General features: G+C 28.4%; 1 protein-coding gene and 1 long non-coding RNA gene across 4 annotated transcripts in view; both read right to left on the reverse strand.

Moving 5' to 3' along the window:
- Window positions 1-3: 3 nt before the first annotated feature.
- LOC136076324 (uncharacterized) lies at window positions 4-1,899 on the reverse strand. Of its 2 annotated transcripts, XM_065789793.1 has the most exons (5): window positions 1,682-1,899; window positions 1,406-1,588; window positions 930-1,094; window positions 474-722; window positions 4-216 (listed from the first exon to the last, which is right to left on the reverse strand). In XM_065789793.1, the coding sequence occupies exons 3-5, from the start codon at window positions 1,078-1,080 to the stop codon at window positions 107-109; spliced, it is 510 nt and encodes a 169-aa protein (XP_065645865.1). In that variant the 5' UTR covers window positions 1,081-1,094; window positions 1,406-1,588; window positions 1,682-1,899; the 3' UTR covers window positions 4-106. The 2 variants fall into 2 exon arrangements, with proteins under 2 accessions (XP_065645865.1, XP_065645866.1); XM_065789794.1 differs by lacking the exon at window positions 1,406-1,588.
- Window positions 1,900-20,159: 18,260 nt separating this feature from the next.
- Window positions 20,160-20,166, reverse strand: part of LOC136076325 (uncharacterized) — a 3,381-nt gene continuing 3,374 nt past the window's right edge. For both annotated transcript variants that reach the window (XR_010636166.1, XR_010636167.1), the window contains exon 4: window positions 20,160-20,166. This exon is cut by the window's right edge and continues 141 nt beyond it. This is a non-coding gene — a long non-coding RNA (uncharacterized LOC136076325).

Raw genomic sequence — 20,166 nt, forward strand, 5'->3', positions numbered from 1 at the left:
ATGGTTTTGGAAATACTAGTTTTAAAAAATTAAGCACAAATTGATGTTGTCTGTTATATAATTATAAGTCTAAAACCTACAATTAACTAAATTAAACAACTGAGATTTAAAAAAAAAACAATTTATAAATTGCATTACCTTGAAGTATCTGACGACTATCACCAACAAGAGTGGTATTATCTAAATTAGAGGAGAACATACAATCAATTCTTGCATCTAATATAAACAATTAATTTGTATAGAATTTATATAAGAATAAAATAGAACTCTATAAACTATACAATATATGTATATATATATCTATATATATATGCATATATATATCTATATATATATGTATATATATATATATATATCTTTATATATATATATATATATATATATATATATATATATATATATATATATATATATATATATATATATATATATCTTATAATACAACTAGTCTTAACCAATAAAGAAAAATATACCAGACATAGATGAAATAAAAGAAGCTGTATCAGAAGATTGTTTCAAAGTAAAGTTTACTTCTTTACTTGATGAAGAAAGGGTGGCAGTGGGAGTAGAAAGTTGGTTGGGAGTGGATGACAATGCATCATCTGTCATACAAAAAGAGATATTAAAATCAGGAACATTGATTCCAGATACATTTATTGACTTCCTGTCAAGAATGACTAAGACAACATTATCTAATTCTGTTAGTTGTCTCCCTGCAGCACCTTTAAAAAATGTATATATATATTTGTATATATTGTATATATACAAAAATATTTAATTATATATGTGTGTGTATATACACACACACACACACACACACACACACACACACACACACACACACACACACACACACACACACACACACACACACACACACACACACACATACACACACACACATAAATATATATATAACAAAACTATACCTGTTTTTAGACTTTTAGCAAATTTTTGCATTGTAGCTCTTCGCAAATAATCCCACTCTCTATTACGTAGCTGGTTGATATCTTCAATTTTTGCCCCTAAACTATTTAAATGTGACATTATGTCTTCCCAAATTCTATTTCTATGCCTCATAGTAATAGATGGACCTAAAAGTAGAGTAAATAAATAATCAATATATAGTATAATATAGTTTTATATAGTAAAATACTAAATATTCTATAATAGTATATTATTTTATAATTAGAATCATACCTAAAAAAACTTACCTATATTATATATATATATATATATATATATATATATATATATATATATATATATATATATATATATATATATATATATATATATATATATATATATATATATATATATAATATAATGTAATTATACATATTTTTATTTAAATAGTTTGCTAATTAAAATTTATTTAAATAGATTGCTAATTAAAACATACTAAGCTTCCCAAGAAGAACCTATTTGTTTTCTCTGATCTTTATTGCTAGTAACATTTTAAGTTCTTTAGACAGCATTTTATTTTGTTGTGTATTTGTGTATTATATGGCATAATTGTCGACTATATATACTTTTCTTTAGTCAAACATGAAAAATTTGTTTAACCAAAATTACTATCAAAAACCTAACAAGGAAAAACAACAAGGAACTGAATAATCGATTAAATGCAGATTTTAAGTAATTAGTTTAATTACTTAAATTAAATTAGTTTAATTACCAAAATCCTTTTCAGTTTTATCTGTAAAATATCTACATAAAAACACAAACAGAGAATGTTCAATGATTTTGAAGTGCTAACGTTGTTCCAAGAATGGCCGCTAAAAATCACGAAGAAAATATCTAAAATAGAGATAAAAAATCTATCTGAAATTTTTTTTCGAAAAAACGCATTTTTTATCTGAAAAAGGGATTCCCTTGTTCGTTTATAGCATTGGATTTAATTGCGAAGTTTTATCTCAAAAACGGTATTTTTTGAATGTTTATAGCAATGGACTTTTTTTTTCTTCGCTTTTTACGGTAAAAACTTCGTGTTTTACGGAAAAAACTTCGTTTTTTATGTTTATAGCATTGGCCCCAGTAGTAACAAGGCTTGGGGATTTTCCCCACCCAATGCATCTCTTGCTACTGTTTACTTTTTATTTATTTATTTTATTTTTAGATGCCCTAAGAAGTCCTTACTTATCGCGGAAGAGTATTTAGAAGAAAGTTCACATCTCCTTGCTATCCGATATCGCCAAACTTGCCCAGAGGTGGGTATAATGCTATAGGAAATTTCAAACTAGGTCTTACTAGATTTTTTTTGAACATTATATTTTGCCGTTGAAAAAATTTTACAACCTACATAAGTTTACAAATAAAATTAATGATCAGAGCAAGAAGAAGACATTATTATTGCGAAAAACTTTTCCACAAAAATGGCCCGCGATTCTGAATCGAATAAGAACTCAGTTTTGAATAAGATTTAGGAACAACAATGTTTTATTTATGGAAAAACTTGTAGAACACTTATGGTGTATTTTTTCAAAATAAGTTTTAAAATTTTTTGGAGACAGTGCGCATTTTGTTTTATACATAAACTGTAAAACTAGATGGATGTTAAGTTTGTGAATATTTAAGTCAACGTGAAAGATTATTGTTGTAGGTTAGATAACTATTTATAAAAAAATAATTAAATTTTTTAAGTAACCTAACTTTTAAAAATGTCTTTGCTCTAAAGATTACGCCAATGTTTTCGAGATTTTTTTTTCAATGGATTTTATATGTTGTATCCATGATAGATTTTCATCAAAATTCATTCCTAAAAAATTAGATTCATATATAAAAAAAGATTCCCGTATATGTTCTAAATTTTGTCGATATAATTAAATCTATCTAATAAATTTCGATATAAATTTGATAAATATTTTGACAAAATTAAATTAAGAATAAAAAAATAATGCTCAAGTAAAATTAGTGACATGTAAGTTGTATAGAAATTTCTAGTGAAGCCAAAAAAAAATTTTTGTTCTTTTTTAGAAAAAAAACTTAAAAAAGTATCTACCTCTATTTTTTTTTTTACGTTATTTTTTTATGTTATTTTTATTTTAGAATTAGAGAATTAAAATTTCTTATGATTAAATCGAAGTTATGATGTAATGGTATAACAAAAATTCTGATATATTTCAACAATTTCATGTCATGTATTAAAGTTAATAACTCAGGTGACTTCGAAGATAATTAGGTGCATTAAAGTAGTAGGATTAAAAATAAATAATTTAAAAAAATTAAAAAAGTTAGGTAGAAGTTCATTCATTGGTGTCTAATTTCAGGCATAAAACTAAAAGAGTATCTGATTTTTTGCTGAATATGACAGAAACTGAACTTTTCTTAAGTTCTATAAACTATTCCGATATTAGGAAAAGGCGCTATGTTCAGATACGCACACGTCAATAGTTTTAAAAAATTTTTAAATTTTAAAACGGCTGTAACCCTTAATCTGTTCGCTGCAAACTATGAGTATACTCTAAGTAAGTCGGCGTCTTTTATTTGCCAACTACGAGTATACTCGTAGTAAGGAGGCGTTTTTTTTTTGTCTTGTCTCTTTTGTCTTTTCATTTAGCAACCACTTCACTCTCTCTGCTTCTGCTTATAACGTCTCCTTGTTTCTCAGTTTCTCAGTTCTCAGTTCTCCCTGTTTCTCAGTTTAGCTTTTGCTCATTCTTTTGGATTTGACTTTCAGTCAGTTCTTAACGTGATTTATCATGTTCTTTGTTAATTCAAAGAAGTTTTAGAAGTTGATGGCGTACAGGTGATAACCTTTTCCATTAAATCTATAACAATAGCTCCCGTTTAACCTAAAAATATTTGTCGAGAGTTGCCTCACTAGAGTAGATTTTTACCATTTGTACAATACCATTCGATTAGATGGCAGTTTGACACATCCGATTTGAAAAATAACTCTAAGATAATGGCGCGTATCTTCTGATTTATTGGTTTGACATCATTTTCACTTAGATCACTGTAAACTAAATAGCTATTTTTTCATAATCACCGAGATTTCGCTAAGTTCTTTTTTTTTAAATTTAATCAATTTTTTTCAAGATATTCCTGAAGTTGTTTTTAATCCTAAATTTAAAAAAAACATTTGGCATCAAGACTTGATTAAAGTATCATATATAAACTACTCAATATATATAGCGGATGATCAGATATGCAGAAATAAACCAGAAAATACAGGTTTTTAATGACGAAAATAAAAGTTACCGATGACGGTGATAAACATGGGATCTTATATTCTAAACATTTATTTGAAGAGTTTGTGGATGTTTATAAATATCCACAATTATCCAAAAACTAAACTTTTGAAAGTTGGGAAAGTTGATGGTTAACATTGTTAATCGTCAACTTTCCGAATCTTCAAAAATTAAATTTTAGTTTGACAAAAAAAAAATACGAATAGAAAGTAACATAGTATATGAAATGATCGGAAATACACTCAAAAAAAAAAAAAAGAGAGAAAAGTTTCTTAGAATTTGATTTTAAAAAACAAACTTTATTAAAAGGTTTAGTAAATTTAAATGAAATAATCCTAATCAAATAGTTATCTTTGTAAACAACAAAGTTTATCGTAAAAAGTTTGTAAAAAAAAAAATCTTTAACCCGAGCTTCTTTTTAGGGGGTGAGGAATCATAGTTAAAAGCAATGGGGTGAATGCCTAGAAATTGCCCCTTACCCCTATTAGATGATTTTGATCCACCAAATCAAAAAAGTAAAATAAAATCTACCCCTTCCCCCTTACTTTATGGTCTGGATCCGCTCTTCGCTTCTTCTTTAATTCATCTCAAGTTAACTCAATACAATTGTATTGAATCAGAAAATATTAATTTCTCTAACGGAAAACTGTTTAAATTACCAAAGAGCATGGTTTAAATATATAATACAATTGCGGTTTATGTTGAAAAAAATAAAAATTTCATATTTGGAATACAGTAAAAACGAAACAAAGTCTGAAAGAAGAAGCCTAAGAAGTTTTTTCCTTTAGTTACACTCAATTTAAGATATTAGGAAAAAGTAAAACTATAATTAAGTAATGTCCTTAAATTTGAAATTCCAACACCCATAAAAAACTTCAAATATATAAAAATGACCACGACTAATTTTATGGCTTTCCACGAAACTCATTTAAAGTATTATTTCTTACTCAAAACAAAACATTATTTACAGGTTTCTTTAAGTAATAGTTGTTTCCTTGTCTGGTTTTATTGTCAATTATTAATTAAACTATTTTTATCGGCTTATTTTGCCAACTCGGAATCCTTAATTCGAACTCTTTTAATCAATTCAGGTGAAGAAACGATATTAAGACTCACAATTATAACTATTAAAGATATAAGGAAAACTTTGCACTAGAGACACAGCTGTAAGATCCATTTTAAATGCATGGTGTGGCAATGTTTGGAATTTTCTTTTTTTGTATTTTCAGCAGTCACAACATTGTTCCTTTGTGACATTGCCATCAACAATTCTGCGTTTCACTTTTTATTTATAGATTTATAGTACATATGAAAATATACTTGTGGTTAACGACTACTTGACAACTAAATGAAACTTTTAAAAAACGTCACCACTAAGAGTAAAAAATTAAAGCTTCTGGTGTGACAATCTATATGTTGAGGCAAGCCATCTGCTACGGCAAATATTTTTACACTTTGCTTTGGAAAGATTCATGTCAATATGGTCTGTAGGTAAACGTTATACCAATTAATAACAGAGCATTGCATCTGTTATAAGTTGTTTTGGGAATGTTTACACTGTTGTTTTGGGAATGTTTACAGGACGTTCAATTAAAGGTTCCAGCTGTTATATAGGTTCAAATGTTTTAATTCTTTTAATGCCATTATTTAATGTTACATTGTGTTTTTATAATTCCCGTCTTATTTCGAAGGGCTCATGGGTTGCTCTTAAAACCATCTAATTATGAATAATTGTTATAGTTATATTTTTTAAACGTTAAATGACACCATTCAAACAATAAAACTCTGGTTGTTGTAAATTTGTCTTTTTATAATTAAAAAAATTTTAACCCCCCTTGCATTTATGCATAAATGATCAATTTTACCTTTCCAAAAAATGCAATCCCGCTTAGGTAAAAAAAGTTTTTTTCAATTTTTTTTTCGAAGTCATTATTCACCTCTAGTGGCACCATAAAATTTATCTGATAAATTAAACATCAAAAATTTTAAAAGTACGATGTACCCTACTTAGCATTTATCCTCTTAATGTAAATATACTTTTATTTTTTGTTTTTAAATCTACTACATAGAGTTCTTGTTATGGCTTATGAACAACACTAAAAGCATTAGTTCGCTCCTTAAATCCTTATAAGAAAATAGTGACATATCCAAAGATAGGGGGAAAGGGGAGTTATCGGGTGCGATCGACCTCTTTTTTGTTGAAACTGCGCTCTTTTTGCTAACAATCGCTCTCTGTTTTGCGTAAATTTTTTTATAATATTAAGCAAGATATCTATTTACTATAAATTGCTTTCTTTTTCAAAAATGATTTATCCTAAATAATTTCACGGTACGGACCTGATTAAATTCGAAAATATAAAATTCGATGAATTAATTTAGTCTAGAATACATATAACATAAGGTTCATTATTAAATTAAAATAGTGATAAGCAGTTCTTGGGCTAATATATTGTTTGGAGTTCTGCGAAAAAAGAGATAAAAATGAAAAAAAATTTATAAAACTTGGAAGTTAAATCAGATTTAAATCATTCTAAGTATTGTATAAACTTTATATACTTTATTCAAATTCAAGAAATAGAAAAGCAAAGGAAATTAATTTATGCTTTTGATATTCTATTTTAATGAGTTCTTAGCTAACTTTTTTTTTCTTATTTAAATTATTTATTTATCAAAAATAGCGAATAATGATCTTATTGAGGATAATCTTTCGAACAATCTTTCTAAAGACAACTGGAATATTTTTTTAGAAACTGAATTTAATAAAAACACCATATCTTGGTGCTTATGAATTTAAAATCAAAAAAGATTTAAATTCCATTTCTATATTACACTTAAACATAAGACGCATTGGTCAAAATTTTGAAAAATTTAAAGCATTTTTATTAAAAATAAATTACAATTTCGACGTTATATATCTGTCACAGACTTGGCGTGATTTAGAAAGTCCACTAGAGTCGAATTCTAGTTATAGTTTGTCCAATTACAAACTAGTTAGCCAAAAACGAGGAAACAATAAAAAAAGGCGGGGAGCTAGGTGTTTATTTACTTGAAATGTATCAGTGTAAAATAAAGGCAATTAAGTGTAAAAAGTATTAATTATGAAAGGTAATTTATTAAAGTAAATAATGCAAAAATAAAAACATTATAACTTGATGTGTGTACCGACACCGAGAGGCAAAAGTATATCATTTCAAAATTTTATTGAAAAAAGTATTTTAAAAACAAACAAAGAAAAAAAAACTTATTTTACCTTGGTACCTTGGTACCCTCACGGAACTGCTTAGGGTATATAGAACTTCTGCAACTGCAGTAGATAATATTTTTATTAACAATTAATTAGAAACTTCTTTTGAGACAGGGATATTTAAGACTGATATAGTGATTAATTTCCAATATATGTTAACACAAAAATATAAAAGTTATTCCAAATGATCAACACAAAATTTTAAATTTAATTAAACGCAACCATTCAACTTATAGAAAAACAATCTAATTAACAAATTATATATAGAGAACGGAACTGAAGTTTATAAAAGTCAAAATGAAAATGAAGGATATAGTTTATTTTTAAATAAATTTCAAGAGATTTTTTTATGAAGCTTGTCCAATTAAAGTATTAAAAATAAAAATAAAAACACTTATTATTCCCTGGATGGATAAAACACTTATAAAATGCTCTAAAACCAAACAAAAACTATATAATAAATTTCTTAAAAATAATAACTCAACTAATGAAAAAAATTATAAAATATGCAAATACTTTTTATAAAGATCTTCTAAAAAAAAACTAAAAAAAATATTACAGTAAGCAAACTTTTTCGCAACCAAAACGAATCAAAATAAATAATAATGATATATTATGTCTTAAAGAAATATCTAAAGAGTTTAATATTATTCACCAAATGTTGGATTTGATCTAGCTAACAAAATTATGCCATCCTCTATTTCATGTAAAACCTATCTAAGACCGTCAAATGACAAAATGTTGCATGACTTTGACTTGACATCAAAAGAATTTGAAACGGCTTTTTCATCCATAAAAAAAAAAACAAATCACTGGGTATATCGTTAAATCCTGAGATTTAACGATATACCCAGTAATATACTAATTTTAGTTAAAAAAAATTTCCTTAAACCAACGAATATTTCCTGATGTACTCGCAAAAGTAGTTTCAATTTATAAAATCATTATTTTAATGTTTCCGATTACAGGTCTATATCATTGCTTTCTGTATTTTCGTAGATATTCGAACGCGTTATTTATAATAAAATCTTTGACCGTTTTACAAAAAACAATTTTTTTATCCGAAGCAACTTGGATTTCAGAAAAATCATTCAACTGAACATGCGATTATTGAATTAGTTGATCGAAAAAAATAATGACTTTAATGAAAACAAATTTATCTTTGGTATATTTATTGATCTAACTAAAGCCTTTGTTGGTCATTGCATCTTAATAAAAAAGTTAAGGTATTATGGGTTATTAATAAGGACTACAATTGGATTAAAAGTTACCTTACTGATAGAAAACAATATGCTCAAATAAGGAATACGGAATACTTTAAATCCCGCGTGGAGTACCACAAGGATTAATACTAAGCCCTCTCTTATTATTAGTTTTTATAAACTACTAAAATAATGTATCAGTAAAATTAAACCCAATTATGTTTGCAAATGATACAAATCTCTTTCTTTTACGGCCGACAACACGAGTTTCAAAGTGGAGGGGCACAAACGTCAATTTCTAAAAAAAATCTCTATATCTACAATTTTTGAAATAAAAAAAAAGCTCATTTAGAAAAAAAGTGGGGGGGGGGGGAGAAATACATGCTCCTGTGGCCTTCCGGTGTTGTCGGCTCTATCTATCCAACCATAGTATCAAGCAACTTTATTCCGACATGAACTTTGAATTAAATAAGATAAATAATTGGTTTTCAGCAAATCAACTCTGATTAAACGTTAAAAAAATAAGTTACACATTATTTCAAAAATGTCGCAAAAGTTAGACCTTCCCCTTGAATTACCAGATCTATTTTTAAATAATAAAAAAATAAAACAGAAAGACTTTATAAAGTTCTTAGAGCATTTATCTTCGCATCTCCATATAAAATATTTACAAAAAATGTTAGTAAAGTTATGGGTTTGATGTACCGAGTTCGTCCTTATGAACATTATTAATATGATGTGTCTTAAATTAATATACTTCTCTTTACTTTATTGTTTTATTTATTATGTCAATATTACATGGGGTATCACGCAACCTACAAAACTTAAGAAATTACAGTGTTTAAAAACATTCGTTGAGAATTATATATGGGAAAAAGCTAGGGGAACACACTAAACCCTTAATGAGAGAGATTAAAATAATGAATGTTTATGAAATAAATAATTATCAACAGATAATTTCATGTATAAATATACAAAAAACCTTTCTCCAGCTAGTTTTATTTGTAAGTTTGAAAAAAATATAAATGAAAAGTATTTCTTACGAACAAATCAATCAAATTTCTTTAAATGTCAAATGAATTAAGGTGGCACACAACTGAAAAAAAGCAAGTTTTTTGAAAAAAATCAATTTTTAGATTTTTGGGTATTTTGATTCTATAACCATTCCTTGAACATATAAAAAAAAAATTAGTCTCAAAAATGATATAAAAGTTGATTTAATATCATTTTAGTAGATGACACTTGAAAATAAATTCCCTAACAACGCCTTAGCAACCATCAGTCATAGGAGTTTTTCTGAATTCAAAACAGTAAAACACCATCACAAACTTGGTTTTAATTTGTTATACGCAGACTCTCGTTAGTTTTCAGTTTTAAAAGTCATAATTCAAAATTTTATTTACGAACAAGAGTGTTTTTAATCTGTTAATGTTAGTCTTTTATACTGTAACTTTTCTCTCATTTTATACCAAATAATTTAAAAATTGATTTCAATTTAGTTGGAATAAAGTTGTTTTTAAATGAATAAACAAGGAAATAAAACTAAACAAAATTTATCAAGAAGGATAAAACGAAAATGGAATGGTGTTGTTGGAAATAAAAAATCATCTTCTTCTTACATCTTATCATCGACGATGACATCGTCCACAACTCAAGCAGCAAGTAGCTGTTCTAGTGAAAGGAAAATCAAACCCAACTACTCGAATACATTTGATTCTGGAAAAGATAACTATTTTGTTTTTATTAATTTTTCAATTCTTAAAGAACTTATAGCTAAAACTGCATGCAACAACTGCTTTCAGCCATTACTTTTAACAGATGTTGATTCCAGTAGAAAAGGATTTGCACATTTGTTTCAATTAAAATGTGAACACTGTGATTATGTTAAAAGATTTAATTCATCAAACAAATCAATAAATGCTAAATTTGATGCAGTAACAGCTAACTCACCATATGATGTTAATATTCGTGCAATAATAGCTTTTCGAGAAGTAGGCTGTGGTTATGGAGCTATAAAAACATTTTCATCTTGCATGAACTTAAAATGTATATCTGAAAATGGATTTCAAAAATTAAACAAAACTATTATGGTAGCTTATAAAAGTGCTTCAGAGAAAAGTATGTTATTAGCGACTAAGGACTCTAAAAAAGTTGACATTGCTCAGGATATACCATGTGTAAGAGTTTCAATTGATGGTACATGGCAGAAACGCGGTCACAATTCATTGCACGGTGTAGTTACTGCGATTTCTGGGGATAAATGCATTGATATTGAAGTTTTGTCTAAGTACTGCATGGGCTGTAAAATGTGGAACAGTAAAAAAGGAACTCCAGAATATCAGTGTTGGATAATTGATCATCAATGTGAAATAAATCACAAATCTTCGTCTGGAAGTATGGAGTCTGCAGGAGCAGTAACAATTTTTAATCGCTCGGTTAAAAAAAATAATCTAATTTATAAAGAGTTTCTAGGTGATGGAGACACTTCTTCATTCAAAGATGTCAAAAACTCAAACCCTTACCAGGATTTTGACATCACTCCAATAAAACTTGAATGTGTAGGTCATGTGCAAAAAAGATTGGGTACACGACTTAGAAATTTAGTCAAAGCACACAAAGGCACTAAAACACCTTTATCAGGTAGAGGTAACCTAACAGAAAAATGTATAAATTCTATGCAAAACTATTATGGCATGGCCATTCGTCAAAATGTCAACAACTTGTATGCTATGAAAAAGGCAGTTTATGCTATTTTATTTCATTTTACCAACTTTGAAAACCAGCAAATGCAACATCAGTTTTGCCCAAGAGGATTGGCAAGTTGGTGCAAATATTGGGCTCTAAATAATACAAATTACAAATCAAAATCATGTATACCTATCTGGATTAAGAATCTTATTTTACCAATCATCAAGGATCTTCAGGCTGATGATCTTCTAATTAAATGTTTGCATGGAACGACGCAAAATGCCAATGAAGCATTAAATTCTATTATATGGTCTCGCGTACCAAAGCACACATTTGTTAGTAAGTCTACAATTGAAATGGGAACATACTCAGCAGTGCTGCATTATAATGATGGTGCTAATGGTGTATTAGAAGTTTTAAAATACTTTGGCTTGAGTGGAATTGTTACATTAGCTTCGTCAAGTAAAGTTGACAAAACCAGAATTCGACATATGAAGTCAAAGTCAACGGATAAAAGTAAAATGCAGAGAAAAAAAATAAGAGCAGTTAAAAAAGGTTTCATAGACGATCAGCAAATAAAAGAAACAACTGATAGTTACATCTCTGGTGGATTTTGATAATTTTTATGTTGTTATATATTTTTTTCTTATTTTTGCTTTTTTCTCAATATGTATTTTTTTAAACTTTGAAACACATTTTCTCATTAACAAAACAGAATTACATAATACAATTTTCAGGATTTGTTTATCATAATATAATACTTCATTTAACCCTCAGAATTTTCATAAAAAGTTATAGAAAGTGAAATATTGATGTTTATAGTGCTGAATTTATTGATATTTCATATATATATTAGGTGATTTTGTTAGAAATGCAATATTTCATGAAATAATTTAAATTATAAAAATTCCCACGGTCAAACAGGGTGAAATATGATTAGGAAGCTATGTTCAAAATTTTAGTTTCAGTAGTTGAGGCAAAATTAAGTTATTAGGTTTTGAAGATTTACTAAAAACACATGTTTTACAACCCATTTTTGGCCATTATGGATAATAAAATTAATTAAAAAAAAAAATTATCTGTTTTTTATTTTATTTTAATATAAAATAATTGTCATTAAAAAAAAAAAAATCAAAATTTTGATTATTTACAAAAAAACTTGTTTTCAGTTGTGTGCCACCTTAAATAAATACACAGAGTTTTCAACAGCATTTTGTGGACCGAAGATATGGAATTATTTTCCAAAATAAAAATTTTAAAAAGCTAATAGATAAACAAATTTTTCATTCTAAGGAATAATAATTCCAATGATTTTTTTCTAAATACTTTTTAATCTTTTAAAGTTCTTATTCTTTTAGTTACATATGTGTTGGTTTATATATTTTAAATTTTTGAGTATTTAAATTGGAAATTTTACATCTTGCTAATATCTGCAGTTTAAAACTTTTTGGGGATATTTATTTTTTAAAGGGGCTCTATGAAAAGATTGAGATGGTATTACATCACCCATATTTTTATTAAATCATCTATTATTTTATATAAATCTCTTATGTAAATTTTTTTATTAAACAGCAAAATATATATAACTAAAAAAAAAGCCAACGTTTAAATAATAAAATAAGCTTCCTAAACCAGAGAAACCTAACCTTTTTACAGGAGCAGGCATAATTTTATTTGAGGGCCACTAATATATATTTTGAAAAATTAAACTAATTTAAAACATCAATTTTTAAAGGATGATCTCTGACACAAAAGCAAATCCATTCCTCCCTCTTCTAAGTTGTTTTGGAATATATTTTTGTTAGAAATCTATATATTTAACACAGCACGTTGTTTAAAAACATAAGTAAATTTGGAGACTGTTTAAAAGAGGCATAAAACTAAGATAAAACTGGGTGGTGCAAATTTTAAATTATGGGTCTGCTTGCTTACAAATTATTGAACTCAAATATTACCCCTTAATAGATAGTCTGTATCCAGCTAATCGAAAAAATTGCCTTCTTCTACATGGTTCGGATCCACCTTTGCCCTGACAAACTTTTAGTGTGTATTATTGGGGTTTCTAGAAAATTGTTCGAGAACTATTGGGGCTAAGGCCGGTTTTGAAGTATTTTTAAAGATTCAAAAACTGAAATACATATATTGATACATAAATAGAAAGTTAACACCTACAGAAAATTAGACAATTGTGGTTTATTCAAACATGCACAAAGTCAAATCCAAATAAACATAGTTTTACTTTATTATTATTACATATTGTTTACTTTATATTATTCCACGATCAGTTATAATTTATACTTGTGTTTTTGGTGACAAAGTAATTAAATACCATGCAAAACTATGAGGGACTGTCCATTAATTATGTTAAAAACTTTTTAGCAATTTTTACCTCCCTCCTACTTTGTCAAACTTTCAAAGACCTCCCTTATAAAACCATGTCAACATTTGATTACCTCTCTCTCCGCAAACGCTACGTTATAAACGACTACTAAAGCAGCCTTAATTTCTGTATTTTAAATAAATAACTTTATTTAAAAAAATAAAACTGTTGATGTAAACTTTTCTTGACCTCCTCCCCTCCCCTTTTTATCAACAACTGTCTAAATATTTAAAACTCCTCCGACTTCTCCTAATAAAAATGACCAAACCTCCCCTATTTTGTTGGCATCAAAATATTCAAGACTCCTCCTCCCCTCTAATATTAATAATGCAAAGCCCAAATAATAAAAATGACCGAAATCCTACTATATAGCTGTTCTGTGTAAGAAAAAGTTGAAAACCTATAATTACTTCAATAAGAGTAAAATAAGACTTTCTAATACTAAACTGTTTTTTTGGTTTCTCATATAAAAAAAACGTGTAATCGATGATAAATTTTCAAAATTTTGTTAAAAATATTCACAATAGACATAAATTAATACTAAAAAATAAAATCAAACAAACATTTTAATATTATAATTTAACAAAATGTAAAAATTGTTTTTTATTGAACTCTATTAAATTTATATTTATGTAGATTTTAAAATACGTTGCTTTTTTTTTTGGATAACTGATTAGAATTCAGCACCTAGTTTCTAACTAAGAAAAACTTATAAAAATGCTTTGGATATCTTTATTATTTAGTTGAATTCAGTAACATAATAATTTAAAAAGTTTAGGTGCTACTGTTGATAAAGAATGTGAATAGTAAGTGTTTATTGCATAAGCATCTAATTCATCTGTGCTCATTTTGACTAAAAGTTTAGTGATCAAAATATACAGTCATTAATCAAAAAGTTCTGGTAGTGGCTTTTGATTCTAAACCATTCTACAAAAAAAAAAAAAAAAAAAAAAAACATAAGCGTGCACTAACTCCCAGAGTGCTTTAAAAATCATGACTGCTTTATTCAAGGTGTGTACCTTCATAATAAACTATTGACAACATTGTTTTAAAATTTTAACAATAACTACATTTGTCGATAGTTAAGAGAAAAGTTAATGCAGAAGTTGAAAACCGTCCTCCAATATTTTCTTTTGTACCTTGTTTCTTTCGTACTCTATCTCTACACAATGATATCATTTACAAAACTTTGATTTTGTATCCATTAATCTACAGGGTAACTGTATTTATCTCAAAGATTTTTAAAACTATAGTACAGTCTGTACATATGATACATTGGAGATGTATGGAATAAACATTTGCGAAGTATTGCACATCGGTAATATATGATAGTAATTGTTTTATTAAAAAAATTGTATTTACAAAAATAAAATAAAATATTATTTCCTTAATTTGAATTTCTGAAATTCTTTTACTTTTAATAACATCATTTTGTATAACCCTATAATAACATGTTAAACGTTAGGAGTTTAACTAAAAAGTAAAACTATTTGCATCAAAATTTTTCGTGTTTTCCAAATATATCATGTTTATTGTAATTAGTGTAAATAACTGTATTATATATAAACTATTGTTGTATTGCGACAGAAGGAACGTTGTGGGTGTGTCATTTATTACATTGTATATAACGTTTATAATGTTTATTATACCCTCGGGGGTATTTGCAAATGTATATATATTGAGTAAAGATATTTACAAAGTGTGTGAGAAAAACAAATATAGAATTAATATTACAAGCTATTTCGGCAATGAGTATAGTGATAAAGTTTGCAGATTTGGTGTCGCAATACGATGGTTCGGGTGAGTTTTCAGAATGGATACAGAAATTGGAGCTGGTTGCAAAACTTCAAAAAGTTGACGAGTTGCATGTGGTGCTCCCCTTAGTTCTCTCTGGCGGAGCGTTTGCCGTTTATCAAGGTTTTAGTGATGAAATAAAAGAAGACTACAAAGAAGTGAAAAATGCACTGACTACTGCCTTCTCTGCTTCTCCGCTAACAGCATACGAAGAATTCGTAAATCGCCGTCTTAAAGAGAACGAGTCTGTTGACGTATATCTCGCAGAATTAACGAGGCTGAGCAAGCTAATATCAACTCACGTAAGCGAAGAGTGGATAAGGTGCGCATTCATTCTCGGGTTACCTGACGAAGCAAGAAAACAGCTGCAAACCGCATGCTCAATATCAACAATGTCGCTGTACCAGATCGCTGAAAAATCAAGAAGTTTGGTAATATTACGTCGTAAAGAATCATGTTTTGTTAGTTGCGTGAATCCTGTTGCCATCAGTCCAAGGCAGGTTCCTCAAGGACGCGGAAGAAAGACCGTAACTTGCTACCGTTGCGGCGAGGATGGACATATCAGTCGAAATTGTAGCGAAGAAATTGACAAGAAGAGGTGCTTTGTGTGTGGAATGGACAATCACCTGGCCCTGCACTGCTATAAAAAGTGTACGAACTCAAAAAACGTGGAAGGGAAGCCACTCGTTTTTGTGCAAGCGGCTTCCCACAAAATTTAAAACCGCCAACTCTCTGCGTATATGTTAATGGAAGAAAAATAAAAGCATTGTTGGATACTGGATGCTCCAAATCCATTTTAAGTCGGGAAATTATAAACGCAAAAAATGTCAAACTCGCAAGAGAAATTGTTGTTATGATGAATGGAAACTCAATTGAAATAAAACACCAGATTGTTGTTAATCTTTCTATAAATGATACCACCATCGATTTGGAATGCCTGGTGGCAGACATTGTTCCCGAATATCAAATGCTACTTGGTATGGACGCAATACGACTGCTTGGAGGTGTCCAAGTCGGGAGAGACGGTGAAACCATAAACTTCAATGTGGAACAACTAACTATCGGTGCTACTGCTGTTTCTCAAGAAAAAACGAGTGAAGTATCCTCGTCTACAATTCTAAAGCTGATTGATAAAGACTTCGTAGCAGAATTCAAAAATGGCGAGGAAACATCGCTCCCCTACAAAGCTATATTTTCCTACGAGTGGAAACCACACACAATTTCTGCCAAAACTAACGCGGAAGTTCTCCACAACTATACACAAGGACAAGAAGTATTTGTAAAACCACCTGACTCAAAATGCACGAGCGAATGGAACAGAGGAAGAGTCTCAGATGAAGGACGAGGAGTTTCGGTAGAAATCAATGGATTGCCGAGACACATGTCGGACGTTCGTCCTGCTCCCATTGTAGCTGACTTGTCTATCAGAGAATCGGAAGAACCCATCGCGGATAACCTAAATCTCCGAAGATCGACGCGAGTGCGGAGGTTTCTGAATAAGTATGCGGACTTTGTGATCTAGAGATCAAGGGGTGTTGTAATTAGTGTAAATAACTGTATTATATATAAACTATTGTTGTATTGCGACAGAAGGAACGTTGTGGGTGTGTCATTTATTACATTGTATATAACGTTTATAATGTTTATTATACCCTCGGGGGTATTTGCAAATATATATATATTGAGTAAAGATATTTACAAAGTGTGTGAGAAAAACAAATATAGAATTAATATTACATTTATGATACCAAAGTTTGGTCCAGGCTATTGGTTTGATTATCCAAATGTTCATTAAAACATATTTGGTTTTATTGATTTGCTAACTTGCGGTAGTGGTGTAGTGGTAAAGCGCTCGCTTCATAAGCGGGAGGTTCCGAGTTCGATCCCCACCACGTCCCTGGTAGTACCGCGCTCAACTTGTTTCTCCGCGCAGCGGCCTTGTTTGTCAAGGTTTGTGTTTCGGAGTTATAGAGTTGAGAGAGGGTTATAACCACTATTAAGTAACCTCCTCATCTGTAGTGGCTTTATCGGCCTTGAGGAGGTGAATAACAAAAAAAAAAAAAAAAAAACTAGTGCTTTTACTTGAGAACATCATGTGAATTTTTGTGATCATAAAAAGTATTTTAAGAACCAATAACATAACTTTTGACAGTTTTTTATGTTGGAAAGTTTTATTAATTATTTCATTCTCTGCTAAATAAAACCATATTTTCAATTGTGATTAATTTAGTAACATTATCAGAATAAAATCTATATTAAAAAGAATTTCACTTTTAGCCAAATAAAAATTGGTCGATATTTAACGAAATTCTTATTAGACATTCTTTTTAAAACGGTTCCAGTACATTAAAACTACACTAATGATTTTTTGAAATCAAAAATCACATTTTCTGAAAATGTGATTTTCAAGCTTCACCATTTCTTTACGTATGTTGTAAACAAATAGCTAAGCCGGCTGAGCTATTTGCGTAAAGTTTGCAGTTTGCAGCGGTACCAAAATATATTTTGGTACCAAAATAAAATCGTTTCTATTACGGCTCTAGCAACTATCAACATTATAATAATAGTAATAATAATAATAATAACTTTTTTTTGAAAAAAGGTTTTGCCGTGTTTTTGGCTGCTCTTCAAGAATATTAATTAAAAAATGGAAATAACGATCAAAAATATCGAAAAAGTTATTACAAACAAGTTTGAAGAACAAAAAAGAGCTTTGCTTAAAGTAACAGAAAGGTTATTAAAAGACCAAGAAAAGAACTTCACACAAATAGTGAGTGGAAATGTAAAAATAATTACTGACTCGACAAAATAGAAAATGAATTAAATGTAAACAAAGTAAATATGCGAAATATTGAAAAAGACTTAAACGATGTGAAAGAAAGTCTCAACTTTCAAGAAGAAAAAATAAAGGAAGAATTAAAACAAATAAGGAAGAAATATGATCTTGAAATTAAAAATATAAACAAGAAAAATACTGACTTAGAAAACCGCTCTTGTCGAAACAACATTAGAGTCCGATGGTCTAAAAGATCCACCAGGAGAAAGTTGGAGTGGTTGTGAAAAATCTGTGAAAAATATTTACAAACAACCTTAAAATTTCAACTAAAATTATTGTGGAACGAGCGCATCGAGTTGGGTCGTGTAAAGAAGACAAAACACCAAGAACTATCGTAGTGAAACTTTTAAGCAACCAAGATAAAATTAAAAATTTAAGTTCACTTAAAAACGTTAAATGAAGTGGAATATATATAAATGAAGACTTTGCTAAAGAGACGATGGAAGAGAGAAAGAAACTTTGGGAAGAAGTTAAAAATTTTCACAACCAAGGTAATAACAATACGCAAAATTTAAATTTAATAAAGTTTTTTGTCGTGAATTTAGAAAATAAGAAAATTTTTGCGTATAATTAGGAAAAAGTTTTACGTAAGTTTAAGCGATTGAAACAAAGTTAGTTCGTTTAACTAAAGGCTAAACAAACAATAGATTACGAAACGCAACACTTTAATGTTTTTAAATCGGCTCATAACTTTTTACTTAATAACTCTTACGATCCAGATATGCATTTTTTTTAATGAAAATAATTTTAACTCGCGGTTTTTTGAATTAAGAACTTTTAAAAATGAATTAAAATCGTTAAGCAGTAACTTTAAGTTGATATACATAAATATAAGACGTACAGTTAACAATATTGACAAACTAAAACATTTTCTTATAGAATGTAACTATTTGTTCAGTATGATTTGCTTAACAGAAACTTGGTGTTCTGGCGAATCATCTAGAATAAATGCAAACCTAATAATTCCGAACTACAAACTAATATTTTATGAGCGAAAAGTTCAAAAACGAGAAGGTGGAATTATAACATATATTCATAATGATCTAACTACTAAAATTAGAGACGATCTTTCGGTTTCTGATGCCGATGTGAGTTCTTTACAATTGAAATAATAAACAAAAAATTAAAAAATATACTGGTGTCCACTTGTTACAGACCACCTGAAGGTGATATAAAAAACTTTTCAAATCACCTAATACAAGTATACCTAAAAAATAACAAAAAGCACAAAATGTTATTTTGTATTGGACACATAAATATAAACTGTCTACAGTACGATGAAGATGCTGTTACAACACTTTTTTTGAAGATATGTTTTAACACTACATCTTTTCTATAATAAACCAACCAACCCGGGTAACATTTAATTCAATCACTGCAATAGACAACATGTTGACTAATTCATTATATGATTCTTCATTAAAAGCAGGTGTAATCAAAACGGATATATCCGATCACTTTCCGATCACTTTTCCTTTTTTCAAGATACAAAAAATAATAACTCTAAGATCAAAGTCTATAAATGAAAAATTATTAATTTTACTATTCAACAGTTTAAAGACTCACTATCTGCAGTAAGGTGGGATAGGATTTACCAAGAATGCAACCTTGGGCATACCAACTCCGCATATAATGAATTTAAAGAATATATATATATATATATATATATATATATATATACATATATATATATATATATATATATATATATATATATATATATATATATATATATATATATATATAGAAAAATATAGATATATACATTTTATGGAAGTCAAATTTTACAATTAAAAATAGTCACAATTCCATACATAAATTAACTA

This window comes from Hydra vulgaris, chromosome 02, assembly GCF_038396675.1.
Source record: "Hydra vulgaris chromosome 02, alternate assembly HydraT2T_AEP".
Taxonomy (NCBI): domain Eukaryota; kingdom Metazoa; phylum Cnidaria; class Hydrozoa; order Anthoathecata; family Hydridae; genus Hydra; species Hydra vulgaris.

Bases quoted from the DNA above. Each gene is read 5' to 3' on its own strand.
- LOC136076324 (XM_065789794.1), bottom strand. From the start codon at position 1,080: ATGAGGCATAGAAATAGAATTTGGGAAGACATAATGTCACATTTAAAT. The intron at 723-929 runs GTATAGTTTTGT...CATTTTTTAAAG, and splicing joins TGCTAAAAGTCTAAAAACAG to GTGCTGCAGGGAGACAACTA. The intron at 217-473 runs GTATATTTTTCT...TGTTTATATTAG, and splicing joins TTTTATTTCATCTATGTCTG to ATGCAAGAATTGATTGTATG.